Source organism: Olea europaea, chromosome 10 (assembly GCF_002742605.1).
Source record: "Olea europaea var. sylvestris chromosome 10, O_europaea_v1, whole genome shotgun sequence".
In the NCBI taxonomy this organism is placed as follows: domain Eukaryota; kingdom Viridiplantae; phylum Streptophyta; class Magnoliopsida; order Lamiales; family Oleaceae; genus Olea; species Olea europaea.
Window position 1 is genome coordinate 18,434,073 of NC_036246.1, and position 19,550 is coordinate 18,453,622.

Consider the following 19,550-nt stretch of genomic DNA (forward strand, 5'->3'; position numbering starts at 1 on the left):
TATAAATGGTAGGCGAAGTAAAAATAGCTCAATAATCAGAATTACACGACATAAAAAACTTGCATGAAGTCATACCTCCAAGGGCATGACTTATGGGAAGTAGTTGGTGGAGGTGATGTGCCGCCAAAAGATGAAGCGGTGGCTCCGAAAAAGTGAGGAATCAAAGTGGACAAGATGATGTTCGTTATAAAGACAATAATCAGTGAAAAATTGTTGGAGCACATAAGGGATAAGAGTACATCAAAAGAAGAATGAGACACTCTGGCCACACTATTCTAAAAGAAAAATGACTTGAGGCTGTATTTACTAAAAAATGAGATGCTTTTGATCCTTGAGGAGATTGACAATATGTTAATATTTTAATAAAGTTAAATCTCTCTATCGCGAAATTTTTGAATTAGATTCGTTCAAGCAAAATTTTGGAGTTTAAAAAGAGAATAATAATACATAGATTGTAAGTCTCTATACAAGGTTGGCCAGAGCAAACGAGGACCACTCTCAGTGCTCCACGTCCCAGGAAATCCCACACATAAAGCTTGTGTAAAGTATCCTACAGGGGATAAATTAGCCATCTATACTTTGTGCACATTGTACCTTGGCCATCTCATCTTCTAGAACAGATGAATGATCATTTTGAACAAAGCAATTTTTATCACGAATATTGAATCTATATTAATTTTATTCATTGCTTAATTATTTAACTAATTCGTAATCCAGTGTTTGATGTAAAATAGTTTCATCATAAGATCAAGTTAAATGATATAGAACATTCACATCTTATAAATATTCTGCCAAAAGAGAACCATCTATTAAAAAAAAAATCAATGGATTGAGGACTAGAGATGGCTTTCTTGTAGATAGTTGGATCTGAGGTGTCACTAGTGTCATACTCATGCTCTTGCAAGTAGACAATGTAGTCATCAGAGATTGCAGGTCTGCGAACCCTTTCTGATCTCCTTTAATGTGCATCTTCTATGGCTACATCTGGAGCTTCTTGTGCTATTTGCTCAACATGTTCATTCTGAATGGCTACTGGATGCTGATTAACAATAGGGCCAATTGTTGAAGCAGAAGTGACATGCACAGGGACAATAACTTGGTATTGTCTGAACACAATTTCTCTAAGCCCTTGGCTTGTACCAGTGTCATCCTCGAAATAGATTGCCCGATGTAATTCAATAACTCTGGTGGTATGCAAAGGACAGTAGAACTTGGAACCCCTCGGTCCCATATAATAACTAATAAAGTAGCCGCTGGTGGTCTTAAGGTCAAGTTTCTTGGATTGCGAATTGTAGGTCTTATTTCTACTTTACAACCCCAAACATGAAAATGACGCAAAGTGGGTTTCTTCTATGACCACAACTCATAAGGAGTCTTGGGAACAGACATACTAGGCACCTAATTCAAAATATAAGCTGCAGTTCTCAAAGCATCACCCCATAGGAACTCAGGCAAGGAAGAGTTTGCCAATATACATCGCACCAAGTCAAGAAGTGTGCGATTCCTTCTCTCCGCAACTCCATTTTCCCGAGGTGTACTAGGCATTGTATATCGAGCATCAATGCCACATTCCTGTAGGTACCTTACAAAAGGTCCAGGGTTCCTTCCCATCTCATCATATCTCCCATCTCTATCAGAGCGAACCACTTTAATTCTTTTCCCTTGTTGAAGCTCCACCTTCGTTTTGAAGGCTTTAAAGGCCTCCAAAGAATCAGACTTCTCACGAATGAGCTCAACAAACCATAACGGGAAAATCGTCAATAAAAGTGATGAAGTACTTGTAACCACCCATAGCTGGAGGAGTAAAAGGCCAACAAATGTCAGTATGGATTAACCAAAGTGATTCTGTGCACCTATTAACTTTTCTATTTCTAGCCTTGGCAATCAACTTTCCTTTTATGCAGTCAATGCAAGTGTCAAAGTCTGAGAAGTTAAGATCATGCAGAATCCCATCCTTTATTAATATTTCCATTTGTTGCCTAAAATGGAAGATTTTTCATCCAATCTTGACCTTTTTGTGGTAGCAACAGTATTAAGAGAAGAAGAAGAGGAAGTAACAAGAGACACATCCACCAAATCAAGTTTATAAAAATTACCACATAAAATTTCATTTCCAATCAAAATAGAGTCAAGGTAAATACAACTTTTTCAGTTCCAAAAAGAAAACTGTAACCAGTTCTATCCAAAATAGACACAGAAATTAAACTCTTCCTAATCGAAGGTATGTATGCAACTTCATACAACTCCAAAAAAGTCCAGTGGTAAGCTGTAACTTGACTGTTCTCAAAAATTCAACTTCGGTTGTTGTACCGTCTCCCATATATACATGTTGCTCCATACTAGTTGGTTCCTTCCTGCTTGTCATTTCCTGCAAGGAATTGGTAACATGAATTGTAGCACCAATGTCTAACCACCAAATGTTATAAGGCACATTAACAATATTTGACTCCAGGCATACATTCATCAAAAGATTACATTTCTTCTCCATTCTGGCCTTGAGCTTCCTGTAATATACATTCTTATGCCCAAATTTCTGGCAATAATTGCATTTTCCTTTAAAACCCTCATTCTTGGGAACATTGGAAGCTAAGGGCGTTCTTTGCGCATTCCCGTTGTTGCCTGTATTCTATTTTTTGAAGGGTTTGTTGTCATTGATATTCTTTTGTAGAGGCTTTCTTTTTCTGACCATTGTTGTTATGTTTCATTACCATAGTCACACTTCTTGCCCTTCCCTTTTTTGTGTCATCTTCTTCCTTGGCAAGAATGGTAGTCACTCCTCTATGGTCCATTGTTTTTTTTAGCATTGTAACTGGACCTAATGGAGTCAAACTGCGATTGTAGAGTCCCTATAATGAACGACACAATGTAGTCCTCATCAAGTTCCATACCAATTGTCTTGATCTTGTGATAACAGGACACAATTTTGTCAATATGCTCTCTAATTCCACTAACACCATCATAAATAGTGAAATGTAGAGTGCTCAAAAGCTCATTATTCTCATTTTTGGAGAAATTTTTGTACTTCTTGTTGATGGCTTCTAGAAATAAGCAGTCTCAGTCTTTGCAATGCTATCACGTATAGAGTCCTCCATGTGATTCCTCATGATCATTAAATAACACTGCTTGAATACTCCCAATCATCATAAAACTTCTTTTCATCAGCGGAACTTTCAGTAGTGGGCTTAGGAGATGAGTCCTCTCTCAAGGCCAAGTCCAATTTCATGATAGTAAGATTCATCATGAGAGATTCAACCCATTGTTTATGATTAGTCCCATTTAGCTTCAAAATGACAAAAAATTGAGGATTGCCCAAAGCTGAAGAAAAACACAAAAGCGACATTAATATGCATGTGAAAGACATGATCATGGTATTTACTATTCTTCAACTTTCATAAATGATCCACAAAAGTGATCATCGAATGCTAGAGTCCCTTGACTCATTCACAGGCTAGAGCAATACATTTAGTATCACAACCAAATGCATCAATCAACTATCGATAGGATAGTTAAAAATTGTGCTGATTCATAATATTTCATGCATTCTCTTCACCAGTTTAAGCATCCTACCAAACAATGAAGTCATTGATAGGATAATTTCATTGCCCGTATGGATCTTAGTATAATGTCATTAAGCGAAGCATAAACAACACAACAATCCCAATGATTTATCATAACTAGTCCCATGAGAGATGGGTACATAGTCACTTCGAAACCATCGGTATATAACAAAATGATATAATCCACATGAACAAAAATATTTATTCATCTGAAAAGAGATAATGCATCCATTTTCTCCAATTGATAAATAAGGAATAATATCAAAATAATAATAATAATAATAATAATAATAATAATAATAATAATAATAATAATAATAATAATAATAATAATAATAATAATAATAATAATAATAATAATAATAATAATAATAATAATAATAATAATAATAATAATAATAATAATAATAATAATAATAATAATAATAATAATAATAATAATAATAATAATAATAATAATAATAATAATAATAATAATAATAATAATAATAATAATAATAATAATAATAATAATAATAATAATAATAATAATAAACATATATAAGAAATGATGCAAAATAATTGTATCACCAGACGAGTGCACGTGACTTCCAAGATATTATATGTTAACACATTTTTTCTAATGATTTAAAATTCTTTACTACTCCAAAAGTGACTTGGTTTTCAACCTCAACAAGATCCAGCTCGTTAATAATTGTCGGATGATACATAAATTTTGCTCTTCTAATTAAAAAAAAAAAAAGAACCTCAATCATGAGCCAGACTCATCTATCTATTACTCCATCCAATAATATAGCACGAAATTCCTCAAAAACAGAGTTTAGGCCATGTGGATAAAGAAATTGCAATAAAGAACCACACTCGATGCAAAAACAAATAGCAACCTCAATAATAATCTCATTTGAATTTTCCAACGGAAGGGACAAAACATCAATTGCTATTACAGTCAATTTACAGGTGGTGCACAATGGCCAATGAAAAAAGAATGGAATGACACAGCTAAAAAATAGAAGTATGGCTCTGATACCATTTGTTAAAAAGAAATTAATGGATTTGACAAACCCTTCTCATAGAATCATAGCATGTGTTGAACAATAATAAATAAAAATATGCCTCCAATGCTTTGTAAAACTTGATTAGAAATCATGGGAGATGAGTAAGTTCCTGCAAAATGGAGGCTAGGGTTTTTTTTGAATCTCACTCTTCTATCTCGTTCAATCTATTCACCAAAAGGAGCATATATTTGCATATAAAATCTGAAACCCTTTTTCTTGGTGGCCACAAGCCTAATTGGTAGGCTTGGACAAGATAAAAGAATGGACCCAAGGGCCCAAAGCATGGTAAGTAGTGTAATGTCCATCTCATAAATGGCCCAAATGTGACATGCCCAAATGTCAATTGTCATTACCAACACCATCCACAAACATTTGATGTGTAGCTGCTAATGAGGTTGACTAAACAGTCATAATGTTAACTGGTAATGGTGTAAAAGACTGATTTCCTAACTTCATCGTCAACTAGAGGCTCCTTTACCGGTTTTTGGGCGATTTGATTGCACTAGGTCATTTGAAAGATATTCCATAATGTGATGCATGTTCACGATATATACTCTTTATAACTCATCCGAGGTTTCACCATCAAAACAGAGTAATAAATAATCAAATGAATAGAAGGCAAAGTATAACCCCGACCGACCAACCCACTCCAAAAAAACACGTAAATCTTGAAATTGGGATCTTAGGGAAAGGTGTTAAAAGTTAGGAGACCTAATTGATGACTTTCAATAGTTTAGGAATCATATTGCACACAGTCCCATAGTTGTTGGGACCAAGTGAAATTTTAAGAACTACTGTTTTCAGGTCAAAAAATGATCATGAAAAATTTGCTTAATTAGAAAATGGATTGAAGTAAATTAACGAGAATTGCCCACCCTGACGTGGCATTGTCACATCAACGATCAAGTCTAATTTTTCAAAGAATTAAAAGAAGAAAGATTTGATTTGCCGACTTCAGCAATAAGCCTTCCTTTGAGATTATTCTTTAAAAAAATATTTTCTCAATTTTATTTTCAATCATACGTTCTGCCAAATAAAATATTTTATACGTAATCAAAAACTTTTTTTCTAGTTTTTAACCACACATTTTCTAAAAAATTACTATCACAAAATCTATTCTTCCAAAAAATGGGACTCAAACAAGCCCTTAAGTAAATTTTCATATATGTGAAAGATAAGTTATGAAAATTCCTTTCTTGGCTGCTTTTACCATATACGGGTTATTCCATCCATGGTTAAATAAGAAATGTAGCTAAACACGCCATGCAAGCACGTACAGTGACATACTGTAGAGTTAGTTGTTGAATTCAAATCTTCCCCTACGAATTGCCAAGGTAAGTGCAATTCTACAATGTATATTGAATTATTTTTCGTACTTTAAATCATGGAATTAGATTTACGAATATGATATGGGTCGTATATACATAATTTTAAAGGGATCAGATTTCCCTAGCTCTACGCACGGGAATCATTACCATCTAAGTTCAATTTATATTTCTCGTGTCTCGCTACATACATTAGAAATTTCTAATTGTAAATAAGAAATATGATTCATAGTGGTTCACTTATTGAGATTTTATTCACCTTTTACAATTTTCCCCTTTCTCAGACAATTAAAGTTTGAGGTGTTGAAGTTTGGAACTAATTAGTTGTGGTACAATAAAAAGGACATGACTTATGATTTTCAAAAAAATTGTTGGATTATTTTTATGATTAAATAATTGATTTTCCATCTATCGTCATATTGGGGTAAAATTAATTCTTTCTTATGAAAGTTTTATTTCACTATGTATTTAATGATTTCAAGGGTATATTTTGGATTGTTACAATATGGTTTTAGAGCGGATCTATGTTTTTGTGGACTCCTTTAAAAAAAAATTGACTATTCACTAATGTGAACACTCCTATGATTGGCTTTTAAAAAAAAAATTTAATCAATGTTCACATGAAAGTTCGATTACAGGACATTGTTCAGTAATGTAAAAAGTGTCGGACCCGTGAACACTACATGAACTTTTCTATTACTATTCATCGAAAATGAACAATACGAGTTATTGTTCACTTTCGGTGAACATTATATATATAAAGTTTTAAGATTTGATGTTCTTAGACCATCACTACGCCATGACAAACTTCAAGCTTTGATTCCTTGAATTAGGTAGAAAAATATAACAACCCATAATTATTTTAGCCCCCATTTGTTTTTCATTTTTGGAAGAATGAAAATGAAAAATATAGTTGTTACGGGCTCTACATAAGAGATAGAAATTCAAATTTGATAATTTGATGTGATGGATAACGGTCATATTTTTCATTTTAATGAAGAAATAATGGGAACCAAACATGAGCTTAATGTTGTGTAAGTATGAATACGTATCAGATTATGTTAGAATCATGCTTGTTTATGGAAATGTGCTTAGCTACACATAATTTCCATATTACATGTGCTTATTTACGAAAACTTCCTAATTTGGAACGTGTATGTTTACAAAAATTTAAATTTCGAAATTTCTAATTACGGAAAGATTTAAAGTTATAAACTCATATGTACAGAAATCCTTTAAATTAGGGAATACTTTTAAGAAAGTACCCAATTAGGAAAGTTCTCAAATTTAGAAACATCTAATTTTAGAAACTTCTGATTATGGTAATCTTCATTTTTGGAACCTACATTTAAGGAAAGTAGGATTTATGGAGCATGTTTAATTATATATAATGTGCTTAACGTAATATACATTTGTTTAAATTAGAAAGTTAAGAAACTATAATTTTGTTTTCTTAGAGGGTAAATGGACGCTTGCAATCGATTAGAGACTAGACTTAAAGATGTGAGATGTTCTTGGGGTTACATAGGACATGTGTGAGGAACCCAAATCACAACCTTTTGGAGCATTTAGATGCCGTTGAAAGAATCACCAGATGGTGGAAAGCAATGGACACGATTTCCATATAGATGAAATTGTCTTATCTTTTCTGTAGGACGCTTAGCCCTTATTGGAGGCAGCTTATTTAGAGATTTGAATAAATTTTAGCGTATCCGATCTTCCTACCGTATTGATTTCGCGTTTGAGGATTAATGAAAGTTGAAAATAAAGGTAAAATTATCAAGGAATTGGTCAAGGAAGATCTCGATGAAGACCCTAACGAAAGCTCAAAGTACCCTGCATCATATTTCGATGGGCCTCTCGAACCAAACCCCAGGGAGAATCAAGGAGCAGGCCAAGATGAGAGCGTGGAAGGAAATTTTTAGATGATAGAAAATTATGTGAGACTGCTATGTTTGGAGTAGAATTTATTTAAATAAGTGGATAAATTAGATACAAAAACATACATTTTGTTATGCAAGCTATTAAAATTGGATGAAATAAAATGTGCTATTTTTGTTTATTCATTCTTAATTTTGTGGTTGATTAATTTTATATTTACGTTTAATTTAAGGACATGGAAACCTGCTCTAGAAATGCAAGCAATAAGTAATGTCATAGTGGTGGAGCAATTTCGTAAGCTGCAACTCCCTAATTTTGAGGGTGGCATGGACTCTGCTAGCGGCAGAGGAGTGGGTGGGAAAATAAGAATGAATTTTTGAACTCATTGAGTGCCCAAAAACTTGAAAGGTGATCTGTGTAACGTTTATGTTGAATAAAGGAGCACGACATTAGTGAGAAATGACTAACAGGTCTAGGGCACTTGCACAAGGCTAGAATTGGAATGAATTTACAGAATTATTCCTATTAACGAATTTCCCTACAAACATTCAAAACCAAAAGAAAGCAGAGCTTCTAATGTTCAAGTAGGAAATCTGATCTTGGTAGAGTTATGAAAGAAAGTTTGAAGAATTGTCTCACTATGCTCCCACCCTTAGTCAATACAGAGGAAGCGAAGGTGAGATGCTTTGAGCAAGATTTGCATGATGAGCTTCAACAAGCAATAGTTAACCTTGAGTTGCGGTACATACCACAGCACAGCTAGCCAATTTCAGAGAAAACTCCAACAGCACTAACAAACAGCAGCCTTGACCACCGAAGGAGTGTAAATAGGAGGACAACAAGGGCAAATGAAAGCAGAACTTTGCAGAAAGGAGAAAAGGGGACCTAACTTCGAGCAATTATCAAGAGCTTCCTATATGTGGCAAGTGCCAGAAGTGCAATGTTGGAGCGTGCCTTATGTGGATCAATGCCTGCTACAACTATGGTGAGATAGTCACATAATAAAGATTTTCCTAAAGAAACAGAAATAGAAGCAACAGCAGCGGAAACCAAGAAATTCGTCAAAGGGCAAACTAGATTTTATGCCATTACTGAGCGTGAAGAGAATCTAGGCCGAACTATTTTAACTTAGAAGTTCGCGGAGAAATCTTTAAAGCAAGAGACCTGGTTTTAAAGAAAATTTTTGGGGTGGACAAAGAAATAGGCTTAGGCTCTTTAGGTCCAAGTTGGGAAGGGTCAAACAGGTCGTTGAAGTTATAAGGCCAAAAACACAAACAGCTTGTGAACGAAAAGGATGAGCTTCTCAAGCACCCTTGGAAGGAAGAACAACTTAGACAATATTATCAGTGAATTTTTCCTACTTAGGAGAAGTTCATTCTGCCTACTAAGAGCATCTCCAAGAAACTCTTTAAATATGAGATACTTCATATTTTAAAGAATCAACCTTTAAAATCATGCTCCAATAGACTCTTTAAATTAATATTTTAATTTAGAGAGTAGGTTTGACCATCCAAATTTGGAGATCCAAACCCACTCTTATAATTAAATACATTCAAAGTGCTTCAATTTTTAATGTAGGATAAAATAATCTAAAGAAAACCTAGTTAAAATAAAAGATAGAAGAAATAATAAATATTTTTTGGGAGTAATAAAATATTCAATGTTAAATATAAAGAGTTTGTTAGAATACTTCAAAATTTTAACTCTCTGATTTGATAGATGCCACCCAAATTATAGAATATGCTCTTTAGAAGTAGAAAGTCTTTTGAAGATGCTCTAAGGTCACTAACATGTTCCACTTGAGAGTTGTAATTAAGTGGAAGATGTTGTTAGAGTCGAATGAAATCACGAAGTCTTAGAATCTTACTACAATATTATGAAAACAAAAATATTGATAAAATGTCGTCTACTTTAACTAGCTAACGACCCCTATCTAGTCTGCTAGTTAAGGATTGCACAATATAAATTAAGCAAGCTTTCTAACTTGTATTTTGAGCACAGTTACATATTCTAGCAAATATAGAGTAATCCCAGCCCCAAAAGATCGCTAGATTACACACTTCGCAACAACCATCAGAGAGAAATGTATTTTGAGAATAATGGGTATCAAACAAGGCTTAGTGAGTTTGAAGAAGGAAACCCCAGATTAGGTGAGAGGAATTTGTTTATTTCAACTCTGGGTTCAAAAAAAAAAAAAAAGAAAATACTAGATTCAGGATTCAGATCCAAATTCAAAATGCTTATGGGAAATGCACCCTAGTTTATATATATGTGTGTGTGTGTGTAGTAAATTGATCCCCCAACATTTAAAATTGAACAAATTAATCCTTAGCGTACATTATTATTGCACAATCATTCGTCGTTATGCCAAATAGTTATATTACTCTAATATGTCCAATTTATGAAAGTTGATTTTATATGAAAACTTGGATTGGTGCCAAGAAATATTATGCTAGATTTTCTACCTTGGGGAACACAGTGTTATTTAATGGAGATGTAGACATTTACTGTTGTAGACGACTAATTATGCAGCTAGAGTGAAAGATTGATGATTGCACAAGAACAATACATCAAGGACCAATGCTGCAAACTTTACCTATTTCATTTAGGAAAATAAGGGATTGAACAACCATTCATTACTATATAAAGAGAAAAGGCCTTGCAAGATTTATCGCCTCCCTATCAGATACTTTTAACATCATGATAAGTTTGTACAGAACTACTAATATATCCACTGTTTATTTTTCTTGGCTATTTCGAAAAGTATCAACAATGGAAACTACCTTTATTTGACTTGTTGCTCACCACCAGGTACGCGTTTCTTCTCTTCCTCAACCTGTTCAAGCAATGCTACTAACTCTGCTTCTGTCAAACTCTCTAATCTTTTCTGTGAAGTTAAAAAAGTATCAGTTTCAGACTAATTTTCAATAAGTGTAAAGAAGTAAATTCAGGATAATATTAATTTCATGTGACAGAGATTATTGTGATTTTCCTTTTTGTTTTTTGAACCAGAACATAATGAATGATGCAATATAACATCCACATCAAATTAGACGAGCAACACTGAAGCTCTAATAATCTATGTGAATAAGTCCAAAAAGATCAGACAATTTTTTTTATTAATCGCAGTGTATAATCAGTTAGATAGGCAATCTAATGCTTATTTTCATGTAGAGAAATTGCAAAAATTCCACATTTTCAAACACTGAATGATTTTTTGATGTTCCTGCTGAACTTTTTAGAATGTAGAAAGCAAAATATACCACGAGTAAATGAGAAAAAAAATTCTTGAGCTTTTACAGTTTTAGGCTACAGTATAACCTGCATGACTTTGTCTTCATAATCGCGCAACTGTTGAGCATATGTCATTTCCTTGTTTGAAACTCGGAATATATAAGTAGAAATCCATCCAACTGTAAGCCCCAACACTAGGACTAACTGAACAACATTCCCAGCTTGTAACGGATCAACTCCAATGAACTACATAAGATAAAGAACATGGGTCAGGTCAGAATGTGCTGATAATTTTGAGCTGAAGTCTCTCTCAGGTGGAGCCATTCCTTGTGCAAATTGGACAGCTATGCTCAGTTGATACTTCATCAATCATACTGTTTGCGTGTGTACATGTCAAATGGACATAGTGACCATGTGGAATCCGGAGAAAAAACAATCAAGGGAAAATCTTTACAAGATGTACCTCCAATCCTCTTTCCAGGCCAATGCCAGCAAGAGTAACTCCAAGTCCGATCAGTAAAACATCCTTTCTTGTGTATCCGAAAGGTGTCTACAACAGGGGGGAAATTCAAAATATGATTTAACTGAAGTTGAAATCATTAAACAAAATCCCATGATAATACTTTATAGCTAGATCATTGCATATTCAGATAATGATCCAATTAGACAATGTTAGGTATATTATGAGTATTCATTTCATTAAGTTTTTACTATGCTTCATTGAGTTTCTGATTCATCAATGTTTAGCCATCGTTTCAGAAACTTTGGGAGCAAAAACCTTTAGTAATTGTACCGCAGGTACTGCTGGGAGAAAATGCAGTTACTGTTATGCAACAAGTATAATGGGCAATCAAGAAATAATATATCAAATTAAAACTCTAATTTTATTTTTAACAATATAAATAGACTTCATATTCCCAGGACAGAATATAAACTATAGCTATATCTTTGAGCAGTAGTTGTCTAGACATGCCTTCTGCTGATCTGAGGATTCATCTTTACCACCACTCGAGTTAGAGGCATCACTGCATCTGGGAATTGTAGAAGGTACTTTCTTAATTATTAATCCACAAGATGTTTTCTTCGGAAAAACGGATGCTCCACTTGAGAAAAAACTTTGCGAAATGACCCTTTCTGTGATTAGAATTAAAACAAAAGATCCATCATTTGGACTGGACGACAGAGAGAAAAGCAAGAAAGACACTGCCTTAGACATCAAATACTCAGTTTATAAATATATCCCAGCACGCAACATTAGAAATTGCATACATGAACAAAATGTTGACTTCATGAATAAGAGCATAAGAAAAAGTAGAACCCTGCATTGATTTGTTTTCATTGATAAAACATGTTATGAATTTGTAAAATGCAAATATTGTTCCTCCAGTATTATGGCCAGTGGACAATTTTTCAGATAATGTAAAATTGGATTTTTTTTCTCTGTAAGTTTTAAGCCTTTTGAGTTCTGATGTCGCAGATCTTATCTCTATAATTCCTTACCTCTTTGCCAGAACTGGTAGTTTTAAGAAATCTAGTGCAACAGATTTAGTTTATTTTGTATAAAGATCAACCATCTATTTAAATGATGAAACTGTATATTGATTAAGCCAAGTATATCACACGTGCAATTTTGTAAACTTTTCATGGTGCTCTAAAATTAAGAAAATGCAGAAGTATCTGGTTTCTATAAGCTAGTAAAGCAGTAAAGGAGCAATAAAAATCATCTTGTTTGTGTACCAAACTTAATGACAGCGATTTAACGATTTGAAAATTTGAACAAAAGAGATACAGCCGTTAGTATGAGCAAGCTTTTAATACTCTTCATCCTATATTGAAACAATTACATATCAGCCAGGATGTAACATGTAGAGTTGATAGAAGTTCCAACACAATTGAGTACAAGTACGAGTTTCAATGTCTCATTTTGGTCTCTCATAGTTTTCTTCACCTATCTCAAATGTCAGGCTATGATAGAGTACATTTTAAGTGGTTCACTTCTAATATCACATTTAATCTCTTAACATTCATAGTACCAAGATCATCAGGTTATGAATTCTTGACTCTAGCCGTTGAGGACTTTGCTTAGACCTTTTGTCTTCTGGTTTTCTTTCCGCGTATCTCGTTCATTTGGATTTTCACCTTTTGCTACTTCACCAATAGAATATCATTTATAAAATGGGCGTGGACAAGGTATGCGAGAGAGAGAGAGAGCATATGAAGAGTATAACTACCCACCGAAAATAAGCGGTTCTTATATCCTGACGAGATCTATGCATGTCGAATAAAGTCTGTTCTCAATGTCAAGCTTCTCTATGAATGCTGCAGTATCATCTAATGGTGTTAACGAGACTAAGTTTCTTTTCTCAGATGGTAGAGGATTTCTATTTTACTTTTGAACTGAAAGTGTAGGCTTAGAATGGCGGAGCATGGTTGAGGAATAAGAGATTCAACCCATGTAAATTAGTTCGAGATCGGTTCCATAACAGGTTTTATCCAGATAGTGTGTGAAAAGAAGATGGAAGAGTTTCTTAACTAAGATCAAGGGCTATATTGGATATGACTGTAGCACATCACCCAGTCAAGTTTCCATCATAATGATGATTTGCTCCCTATTATTTAATACAAGGAAGACAAATAAATTCAAGGAAGGATTGGTAGTAACTTGTGGATGCTTCTGCTCAGATATTAACGTCAATACAACATATGACATATTGAAAATAAGGCAATTAAATTGAGCTTCAATTGGGAGATAAGCTGCCTAAGAAGAAAAGATAGAGACTTCCAGATGAAACAGGTTCCTAGCAAGCAGGCAAAGGAAGGAAATTTCAGAAAATTGAGTTACAGAGCAGCAGACTGTCGGGGCTAAGTGTCAGAGATTATATCCAGATGGAAATTGCCCAACGAAAGGAAGATAGGAGCCTATTATGAACGCGGAAAATGGGACATCATGTAGCCTCATGCATTTGGTTGAAGTAGGGTATTGTATTCGGTGTTCCAGCAGAAAAGAGTGCTAATGGAACACCATCAGAAGTTATGGGTACGGCAGAGAAATAAAACGGCCTTTTCCTAACATAACAAACAGAACAATAAGGCTCCACAGACTTGCATTGTTGAATTACTCTTATCACATTCAGATCTTCCCTTACTAATATTCTGATTAATTTTTTCAGTAATGACACGTTCTTAGGAAATCATTTATGCGTTGAATCACTTCATCTAATACCTTAAGTAAAAGAGCAGGGAATTGAAAAATGTCTACTTTTTAAATTTAGTACTAAACTGTCTATTATGCCCTTAATGAAAAAAAGAAGCAATTTATTTATTTTTTTAATTTGTTACGGATTTCGAGAAGTAACTTCCATGAGAAGCTACATTAAAATAATGTTATCGACATTTCAAATGTCATTCTCGATAGTTGAATCCCGTTTATATTTTAAAAGTACACATGTCAAATCACAATATTAAATGTTCTCGACATTTTAAATATCTAGAATGATATTTCATTTCGACCTTAACATTTCTCTACACTTGAAATGTAATTCTCGACGTCTTGTGTCAATGAGAAAAATAACATTAATTATGATTTGACATGTACACTTTTGAAATAAATATGGCAAGTTATGTGTCAAAAATTTATTGGCCAATAAATTTTTTGCAAAAATATCAATTTCTTGTCTTTGTGTGAAATCATAAATTGTTCACAAGGGTATTTTGGTCCAAAATGGACATTTTTGCAAGGATTTGTGAAGGTAGACATTTTTGCAGATGGACATGTGAAAGTGGACATTTCATATAATTTCCTCTAAAATTAATTGTTGATTTTGACTTAAATTAAAATCTAGATTTTTATCTCTACCAAACAGGGTCTCTACCATATTCAGATATTCCCTTGATAATTTTCTGATATATATTTTTTTTCAATAAAGACATTTTTTTACGAAATCATTTATGCATGTTGAACCACTTAATCTAATAGCTCAATTAATAAGAGAAGGGACACATTTACTCATCTAAAGTTAGTCTTGAACGTGCACGCCGAATCCATTTTTATTGAAAGGCCCGAGACATTTATAGTTTTCATAATTGGATGGCAACAAAAACTTGAAACTAGGTTCTTTTACAATTTTTTTGTGCAGATGTACATCATTAATTTCTTATGTTGTAGCCAATTGTTTTTACTAACCAGCCTTCGATAATGGTATTATCTGGAAAGCTAAGATGATTGAAAACATCCAAATGAACAGATAAAACATAAGGAATTTATTCCAAATAATAATTATTCTCTCCAAATCAGTGCTTACAAACTAAATGGGATGAATTTTCTTCCATGGTCCCAATCCGTGATAGTTTTGTGAAAGCAAAGTAAATATGGGCTACTGGATGGTTCAAGAATTATGCCAAGATCTGGAAATCCAATCTTCAAACATAGGATGCAGAAAACTCCATGATTATGTCTTTGATGGTCTACTCAATTAAACGAGATCTAATCAAGAATATTTGTTCTTCTCCATGGCCAAGCAAATCTTAAAAATTGTAGTGCTACCTACTCAAAAGAAAAATCTACAACTGCATGAGCTGAAGGGACATGCAAGAAATACAAAACAAAGCACCTTATGTGGTAGTGCCTACATTAAAATTTGAAAACAATTTGACAAGAAATGGGTATTTATTAGCACTATGATTGGAGTGTGTGGAGAGAAAAGATTACGTAATTGAATGTGGAACTCGACCAACCAAGAAGTAGAACCTGAAAATGAGTCAATCCCTTCTATGCAAGATATATTTAATATTTCCATGCTAGTAAACATAATTCTTATCTGAGTTCTTGAATATGAGCCTCCGTAGCACAAACACTTCAACTAAGGTAGCGTGTTCGCGTCCAACACATATCGGAAACGTGTCGATACCAACACTCTTTGGATACTCTACCATAATCTCCTTTTTTTTTTTTTTTTTTTAACTAAAAATATTATATATTTTTAAATCAAAATTTTTAGCAAATAACAATAGGTACTCATATTTAAAAAATTTCAATAAGAAAAATTTAAAATAGGTGTAAAACTAAATTTATACTATATAAATAAAAAAATTTAAATAACTTAATCAACATGTCAACAACGTGTCATGTTAATACTTATTTGATAAATCAAGTGTAAACGTATTCGACACGTATCATGTCGGACACACGTGTCCGTGTCGATACATCATAGATATGAGCCCTTGTAATTAAAAATAATTTGACTTACGAAGAGTTCCAAATTCAAATTGTGCATACAAAAGATTGAAAAAACAAGTTCCACAACGACATATGATTTCCTATGTTAAAGTATACTGAGACAATCATTTTGAGAGAGATGCCATGTGGAAACCTGAAGATATGATAAAGAATAACCACTCGTTCTTTGATGCTTCAAGCATGGCAAATTAGAGTAAACTTCTTTTAACGAGAAGAATTTGATGCCTTTTTTTTTTTTTTTTTTCCTCTTAAGATAATCATACTAATTCCAATTATAGAAAGTGAGCATTTCGATAAAATTAAGATATTGGTTCTAACCGAAGACCTATAAATAGAAGGAGGCATAACCCTTAAAAAAAGTGACTTAGAAAGAGGAGGAGAGGAACTGCTCGTGGAAAAAAAGGACAAGAAATGAGAAGTCAACTCTGAACTGAGAAGCTACCTAGAAGATGGGAGAAAATTCCTACCATTTCTTGGTTTAAGAGTTAAATAACTTTTAGTTGGCATGATGGATTAATTATTTTGAAACATCCCTGTTTATGTATGTATGGGTAATACTTTTGTGGTTAGCTAAAGGGTTAGGAATAATGAAAAAAAGAAGAAAGCTTTCGTGGGGTGGCAGTGGCAGCATATTTGATGGCAGTCTTGCTACCACTATTTAGCAGTCTATCTCAAACACATCAAATCCACTATGTAATTACCAAGTCAGTAAACCTTATGTTGCTCTGCACCTATTATCTATCAAAGAATATAGTATAAACCGTCTTCAACAAGTAATATATATTATCAAGGGAGAAAACAAACATTATATAGTTCACTAATAAAAACCAGATCGCTGCATGAGAAGACTGAAGACATGAATGATAATCATTGTAATTATGATCATGGGTGTATCTAGGTTTATCTAAACAATAAACTAAGCATCATCTTCAATAGATTTGGGATTGGCTACATTAATCATTTTTTTCTCCATTCCGTCATCCACTGCAGTATCCATTGGAAGACTTATGCAACTAGATCCCCTACAACCACCACAATAGATCATGTTAATTTAGGTCTACCTCTTCTTCTTCAGGCGTGTTCTACTAAGATCACATCACTCATGTGAACATGAGATTCTTTAGGTCTGCACAACCCATGTTCTAACTACCTAAATTGTCATTTCCTTAATTCATCCTCAATTGGTCACCTACACAATCTGCAAATGTACCCATTTTTTTTTTCTTATCCAGTCTAGTGCAGCCAAAGATCTATCTCAACATCCTAATTTCATTACACTGATGATTTATCCTATAGATATGTTGTACTTTAACAACCATATTCTCAGTTAATACAGCATATTAGGAAATCTTTCCTTGAATTTTCAAAATTTATTTTGTCAAAATCCACTTTAGTTCATGAATTAACAAGAAAAGATAGATACTGTTGAGCATCGATGAGTTCATGAATTAAAAATCTCTCAGAGCAAGCCAGACCACTTTTGCCTCCTCCCTGTAATCACATGTTTTATTCGAGAAATTATATGTGGTGTACAAACTGAAAATGATCATGACATCTCTTTATAATTAAATAGATTAAAGTGCATCTTGTTAAACATTGAATTTGTTTTAAAACTTTTTCCATTCATCTAAGTTTGTATTATACTCATAATACAAGATTCTACGAGTACAATTACGGTGCAATATAGCCACAACAGTCTGATCATCCAAGGAATCAATTAATTTCTTCCCAAAACAACGATCTGCTGTATATTGGGTTATCGTTTCCCTAAAAAAAAGCAAACGAACAAAACAAATGGGAATCCTTTCAAAGGTCTCAAATCTATCAATAAGTTTACAATTAAGTTTGAATAAAAACAATTTCATGAAACCACAGGTATATTGCGATAACAACAATCATACACTTCTATAACTAAATGAAGAGTGTTACCAAGAAAACAGCTAACTGACCTTTTATCAAACACTTAGCAGGCCTCAGTCTTGGTTCCTGCAGAGTAAACGCCGATGAGCATACCAATGAAACTGCTCCACTTTTGAATAAAATAGTGATATCTCTGCATGGTGAAAATGCGGCCATTACTGCTATCTCAAGGATAAATGGATTTTAACTTATTTTATGTGGGAGATGGAATAACTAAGTGGCGCAGAACTATGAATACGAATATGAACGGCCATTATCCATCCAAAAACTAATAATAATAATAATAAAATTAAAATAAATTCTTTAAATTTCGAGAGGATTGGATTTGATTTTTCAATTAAAATTGAAGGGGAAAATTTCACCTGAGACAGAGAATCGGGACGGGACGGGCTGGCCCGATGGACCCAATGGGCTTGGAAGATTCCTTGAGGGGGCTACTCTTGACCTCCTAGTGTAACGGGCCAAGCCCATACAGTGCCACATGCACGTAGCTCAATTCTATTATCCTCCACTTGATCCTTGTTACAACGATCAATTTACGTGGATCGTCACAAGTATCTTAACACAAGTTAGAAATATCTTAACAAAGATCACGTGCATATTCAAAATAATCACAAATGATAATGTTTACCAAGGATCACATGTGTGTTTACTAGAGATCACAAACATTATACAAAATGTCACATGTATGGATAAAATAATAACAAAACAATTATCATAACATAGGTTACGTATAGGCAATGTTCTAAAATGCATGCATATTCTTCGCATATACTCGGCGCATTTTCGAAACCCCTCGCATATGGGATATGCGCATGATAATGCGATCAATCCATTTTGTTGACGGCATATGCACACTTGGACTTCAAAATGCAAATGCATTTGTATTAAAAATTGTGTCAAAATTAACTTAGCAAAGATCGGCCTATTTTTATAACTTAAAAAAATAAATAAATAAATAAGGGTAAATTGAGCCCAACAAATATTAATTTAACCCAAATCACCCAAATTCATGAATTACGTACAACAATCTGTAGGATTTTGACGTTTAAAAAAATTAAAAATCAAAACAAATTATTTGCACAGTTGCAAACTACCTACGTCGAGTCTGAGCCTTCTTCTTCGGACTTTGTCTAATTTTACTAGCTTTTGGGAATCTCTAACCTTTTTTCAACATAGACAAATATCTCTTGTTTTCTCATTTTTTGTTTTATTTCTGACATTTCATTTCAATTTGTATGACAATGCCATTTCTGCAATTCATTATTGAAATATCATTGTTTATACTGTACGACTTGATTCATTAAGCCATTGTATTGCTTGCTTGTGATTTGCTTGTGCT

General features: G+C 33.5%; 1 protein-coding gene across 2 annotated transcripts; it reads right to left on the bottom strand.

Moving 5' to 3' along the window:
• Positions 1 to 10,432: 10,432 nt before the first annotated feature.
• On the bottom strand, positions 10,433 to 18,475 carry LOC111401413. Of its 2 annotated transcripts, none has more exons than XM_023029135.1 (5): positions 18,238 to 18,471; positions 12,026 to 12,186; positions 11,516 to 11,602; positions 11,140 to 11,298; positions 10,433 to 10,705 (listed from the first exon to the last, which is right to left on the bottom strand). In XM_023029135.1, the coding sequence occupies exons 1-5, from the start codon at positions 18,362 to 18,364 to the stop codon at positions 10,604 to 10,606; spliced, it is 636 nt and encodes a 211-aa protein (XP_022884903.1). In that variant the 5' UTR covers positions 18,365 to 18,471; the 3' UTR covers positions 10,433 to 10,603. The 2 variants fall into 2 exon arrangements, with proteins under 2 accessions (XP_022884903.1, XP_022884904.1); XM_023029136.1 differs by having other exon boundaries at positions 10,578 to 10,705; positions 11,119 to 11,298; positions 18,238 to 18,475.
• Between the last annotated feature and the right edge of the window lie 1,075 nt (positions 18,476 to 19,550).